Source organism: Nicotiana tabacum, chromosome 10, assembly GCF_000715075.1.
Source record: "Nicotiana tabacum cultivar K326 chromosome 10, ASM71507v2, whole genome shotgun sequence".
Taxonomy (NCBI): Eukaryota; Viridiplantae; Streptophyta; class Magnoliopsida; order Solanales; family Solanaceae; genus Nicotiana; species Nicotiana tabacum.
Genome location: NC_134089.1, coordinates 114,047,362 through 114,053,060, shown reverse-complemented (window position 1 = coordinate 114,053,060; position 5,699 = coordinate 114,047,362). Strand labels below are relative to the sequence as shown.

The window sequence follows — 5,699 nt, the reverse complement described above, 5'->3', positions numbered from 1 at the left end:
TGCACTTCATTCCAATTAAGTCTTAAGTGCAATTTAAGTACATGCAAAAATTAGCCGCATTTCAGACTAAAACAATCTAAGAAGTGCTTTTAAGTTTGTAACTTCAAACACAAATTTTTCCAACGTCAGACTTACTAAGTCTGAAGTTAATCCTAAAACAGATAAACTTATAATTTTTTGTGCAATACGAATATAACTTCGATAGTAACCCCAAAACTGGGTATATATACAAATCCCCCTAAACTTCAGGCTATGAGTGAAAGGTACCCGAACTTTGAGTCCAAGGAAAAAAAAAATCCAAACGAAATTTCTAAGAACCAACATATCCTATTTTCCAACCATTTTCTTATTAAGCCTCAATTTCATCAACCCTTTATGAAATAAGGGGTAAAAATCCTATCATGTAAAGGTTGCCGCAAGTATAATTCAAGGAGGAATTCACAAGAAAAAGAGCAGAAACTTTGGGATCGACTGTCGCGTGATCCCAGATGATATCACAATAGTAAATACAATATAGTAATAGAATAATTAAAAAGAAAGTGAAACAAAACAAAAATTGAAGTTTCCTATTAACAAAAGGAAATAGTTTAGAAAATTCCATACCCCAAATAAACACTAAACTCCAACCCAACAATTTCTGAAACCTTTTCCATCTACATACTTTAGTTGTTAAAATATACATAGATTTTTTCTACAGCTCTAAAACCCTTCTCCCAATTCTTCAGTTTCTTCATAATTATCAGCCGCTGTAAATTACCCGTAAGTTAATCTTTCTTTCACTTTTTCCCCACTTCAGTTTTTCTGTAAAGTTATATTGTTTGCGCGTACCCCATATTATCTTTGTTTAATGATAATCCCTTTGAGGTTTTGCTTATTATTTCAACTTATTACAGCGTAATTCTTCATCTTTCCGTGGTTGTTTGGTCGCTGGTGATAATGTTCCAACAGTCTAGGTAAATTTACCATTGTTGTTTCTTCCGATCATCTAACACTTTTTTCTTGATATTTATGGCAATATAGGAAGGTTATGTTGACTTCTACTGTAATTTAGTAGTACATTAAGACCTCTAAGCTGATGATTTTTTGTTATTGACGTATGATTATGCTTTTTTCCTGGCTTTGATGCTTTGTGTTGCAGAATTTATTTATTTATTTTTGTGTTGCTGGAAGATAGAATCTTTGTTCATCTTTCTCTTTATTGTTCTTTTAAGAGCTGAATCATTTTAAATGCTCTGCTTTCTACTTTTGTTATTAATTTTTTTTCTTTTTTCAACTCAAATAGCCGAAAACTTGTAAGAACTTCATCTCTTAATAGTGTATGGTACGACAATCTCGTTATACCCCCTATCTGCTAAAGGTATTATAGCTTGGTTACTTATAGCTTGAAGGGGAGCCTTGTAGCAACGGTAAAGTTGTCTCCGTGTGACCACCTATAGGTCGCGGGTTCGAGCTATGGAAACAACCACTAATGCTTGTATTAGGGTAAGCTGTCTACATCACACCCAAGAGGTGCCGCCCTTCCCCAAACCATGCGTGAACACGGGATGCCTTGTCCACCAGGCTGCCCACTTATAGCGTGATAAGTCTGAAAAGTTTCCAGCTTCAGGTACCACCGGTAGTTGATATTCATTTGTCTTACGTTGCACTAAAAGATGTTATAGCTTTGCACTAGATTAATTTTTCTTAAGTTACACTAAATTTCGACCACAATTACTGAAAAGATGTTCAGTTGAAGAATCTTCAGATGTTATAGCTTTTAAAACTATGTCTGTGGCCTATACTTTTTGAAGATTTTTGAGGAAGCAAAAACCAGCTGCATTGGGGTACTTTGTTATGTGCTTGGCTTTCTAGATTTATGTCTTCCGAGTTATGTGAAAGAACATTAATCATGATGTTTATGCAGGTCATTGCTTTTGGCAGGTGATACTGTTTTTTGGATTAGGACATTGCCTTGTTTAAACGATTTTGAAGTGTGATCAGGATTTAGTGTTATAATCAACTCTTACATTACACCATGGAGAAAATCAGAAGCAAAAGTTGGATTGGAAACATATACCACAAGTTTGAGGCTGTGTGCCAGGAGGTAGATGGATTTGTAACCAAGGTATGTAAATGTGATCCGTTTTGACCATTAACTGCTTTCAGATGTATCATATACTTCGATATATATGCTTTCTCTCTTGTTGTTTTGTTTCCTTGGAATCTGCATGTTACTAGTAGTTTGTTGTGATGGACAGAACATTTGACCATATTATGAGTATTTTGGGGTTTTAATGTGGCTTAATTCTTAACTATTAGGACACAGTTAAATATGTTGAGAATCAGGTGCAAACTGTTGGTGCAAGCATGAAAAAGTTATACTCTGGTGTAGTGCAAGATTTTCATATCCCAATAGATGATCATATAAAAAGGGGAACACAAGCTGTCAATGGAAAGCAAAAGTACGATGTTGGTACTTATACTAGTTCAGTCGCAGGCACTACACAGAACCCTATCAAAGAACAATCATCTCTGGATCACGATGCTGATAGTTTCATCGAAAGCCAAAATGCTTCAACTTCAACTGAACTTGATGGTTTAATAGCTTCCGAAGAAGGAGAAATTGATTTTTCTGTAGGAAATGATAGAGCAGGTGCAACTTGTAAGAGCTCTTGTACGGTTTTTGAAAAGAATATGACAAGGGAGGAAGAACTGGTAGATGAGGAATCAAGTACTTCGGTAGCCACAATTTCATCTGAATCCTGTTCTGACAAAGATTCCAAAGATACCAAGAGCGGTAGCTTTTCAGATGATGATAACTGTTTTTCTGATGTATCAAGCTCTCAGATGATTATACTACAAGATGATATCGTTAGGGAGGAACAACCACTGGCTGAGGGATCAAGTTCATTTCTGGATAATTTGTCTAAATCACAATCCAGTGCCTCTGAGAAGAATGAGAAAATGTTTGATAGCTCTCCTGATGCTATTAACTGTATTTCTACTGCACCAAGTAGTCAGATTGTTTTGCAACGGAACATCACTGGTGCGGTTCAACCAATCACTGCTCAATCAAATTCTTTTGGAGATATTGCTTTATCCAAGTCATTACCATCTTTAATAGAGGAAAGTCATGGAAATTCCATCACGGCTAAGTTCCCAAATCCAACTTCATTTTTTGATACAGAACTTGGAACCTTCCCAGAGGATGAGAGAGGATGCAACAGGTTTTTTGATGCTGCTGAGAGCATTTCCAATGTTTCAATGACTCATACGATATTGCAAGACAATATCACCAGTGAGGATCAACTTGCACCCAAGAAATCAAGTTCTATTAGAGATAAAAGTTTGCCACAAACCCCAGCATTTACATCTGATATACCTCCAACTTCACTTAGTGATGCAGGATTTGGGGTGTCCATGCCCGTCTGTAAAAGCTTCTTGGACAATGTTACTTGTGTTTCTGATAAGTCAAGTAAGGGGGCATTTGAAGACGCTCCAAATACATTCCAGTCATCTGAACTTGTACTTTCTCGAGTTCTTGTTGAGAATGAAAGCGTGGATGTAGACACCGGAGTATCAGACTCTTCCCCGTTAACAGAATCTTCTAGCCTGTCAAGTGGAAACTGTTCACTGGAAGCAGAGTCCAATTGTAGTATCTCCACTGGCCTCTCATCTTCCTTGTCAACTCCTTTAGCGAGTGCAAACAATGTTGTTGCTGTCATTCCAGCTCTCTCAAGCGCTGCTGCATCGTTGATGGGTTTCAGTGGTAAGTGGATTCCTCTTTGAACCCTCTGGTGGAGTAGTCAAAAATAAATACTGTCCAGTTTTTAGTTGTCTCTGTTTCTACTTCCTCTTCTTTCTGTGGTATCTACTGCTTCAAAAGATTTCTCCTTCTGCAGATGTAAACATTTCGAGTTCTCACGAGTCAGTTGGGGATTCTGGTTCAATAAGAAATAACCTTGAGTGGTATCCAAGCTCTCAGTTGAAGGCTCTTATGTGTCCCGCAGAAATAGGTACAACATGGAACAACATTGTTTGTCTTTCCTTCCTTTGAAATTTCATGTGTTTCTAACAAACTCGCAATTAAACTATGGGAATACAGCCGAGATGATGATGCATGTATGAAAATAAAGAGAATAATGAGAAATGAATGCAAACTCAGATCCCTGCTGCACTACATGCTTATTACGTAGTACTCATTGTCCTTGAGTAATGCAAAGATGCTATAACATAGTGTATCATTTTTTTCGGAAGGAGAGCTCAAAAAAAAAAATGAAAAAGGAAATTTGAGGGCGAAGGGATGATATTGACTAGCATCCACTATAAACTTATGGAAGAATAAAATGGTTGCTCTTTATAAAATATTAACCATATGATTTCTCGGTGCTATTTTCCTTGTTTGGAAAAATCGTACTAGTTGATTGCTATTTACTTTATCCTGTTATATCCTCATCATTTCATGGAACACGCGGCAGCAATTTAGATCAATCTTGGAACCAGCAAAATCAGCATGAATAGGTTCCATCTGTTTCACGGAGGTGTATAAAAACTACTTATTTTTTTTGAAATATAAGGGTGAGGATTGAAACAAGGTTTGGAAAATTCTTGGTTGAGAGCAAATAGCTTCGAAGCTACAGATGTCATGGCCATATATACTCATCGTTCAGAGTGATGCGTTGCTTCTCAGACCTGGGCATTCATATTCGTGTCTTTTGATGCTTTTTGCAGGATGCTTGAATGATTGCTGCATTGATCTTCCTGGGATGGAAACGATTGATCTAACTGATAAGGGAAAGCTCGAGGAAAGTTGTGTCCTTGTGGACAATAAATTACAAAGAACTGTTTCGTTTAGGCCAAGGAAATATAAGTCGTACAAGGTAGCCTCTCTATTTATAAGCTTCCCTTCTACTTTAAAGCCTGAACTCCATTGACGTTCAGTTTTTGTCTCTGCTATACGACAGGAACTAATACAGGAGGCATTTGCTTCTAGGAAGAGCCTGATAAAGGAATACAAGCAATTGGCTGTTTTATATGCAGACGTCGATGCAGAAACTAGCCAGCGCACTGAGTTGCCTTCTCTTCCTTCACCATGTTTACGCTCAACAGAATCGTCCATCTGTGAATCTGGGTGGGAGCTTCTATAAATAAGCATTTTTTCTGTGCAAACTTTCCCATGTTAATGATTTTTACTGGGAATTTTCTCTTTACAAAGGTTCCATAAAATGGTTAGCGGTCGAGCTAATCATTAGTCTTATTTGTGAGATAAATGATGGAAACTACATCTTTCATTTTTCCTTTTCACTTAATTCGCCGATTACTCTGTTCAAACTCTGATCTCAAAGTATGATTTGAAGTTAAAATCGAAGAGGGAGATCCGGAATCAATAAGACAGGTAATTCTCCACAATTGTGTATATCACCAAATATACATGTATGTATAGTTGTATACCCTATTATATACCGTGATATACCGGATGTGTGATATACAGTGATATCACGATATACATTATCAGAATGGATGATTTTGAGTCTCGAAATTTCCGAATAAGGCATCTATAAATGTTTTATACACTGAGATTGTAAATTAGGAAAATATAATTTTGATGTACATTTTGATATACACAAAAGAGTTGTAATATACGATTTAATGTACACATTGTGTTATACACTGTGATATACAAATAATATAATTATATTTGTATTATACACTTGTATATA

At 36.5% G+C, this 5,699-nt stretch overlaps 1 protein-coding gene across 8 annotated transcripts; it reads left to right on the top strand.

Annotated features, from left to right (window-relative positions):
* The first annotated feature begins 277 nt into the window (after positions 1 to 277).
* On the top strand, positions 278 to 5,395 carry LOC107774898 (uncharacterized). Of its 8 annotated transcripts, none has more exons than XM_075223202.1 (8): positions 278 to 759; positions 894 to 953; positions 1,437 to 1,823; positions 1,904 to 2,104; positions 2,299 to 3,748; positions 3,882 to 3,995; positions 4,711 to 4,859; positions 4,944 to 5,395. In XM_075223202.1, the coding sequence occupies exons 4-8, from the start codon at positions 2,015 to 2,017 to the stop codon at positions 5,124 to 5,126; spliced, it is 1,986 nt and encodes a 661-aa protein (XP_075079303.1). In that variant the 5' UTR covers positions 278 to 759; positions 894 to 953; positions 1,437 to 1,823; positions 1,904 to 2,014; the 3' UTR covers positions 5,127 to 5,395. The 8 variants fall into 8 exon arrangements, with proteins under 8 accessions (XP_075079303.1, XP_075079305.1, XP_075079302.1 ...); XM_075223204.1 differs by having other exon boundaries at positions 1,382 to 1,606; XM_075223201.1 differs by having other exon boundaries at positions 1,382 to 1,823.
* Positions 5,396 to 5,699: the final 304 nt, after the last annotated feature.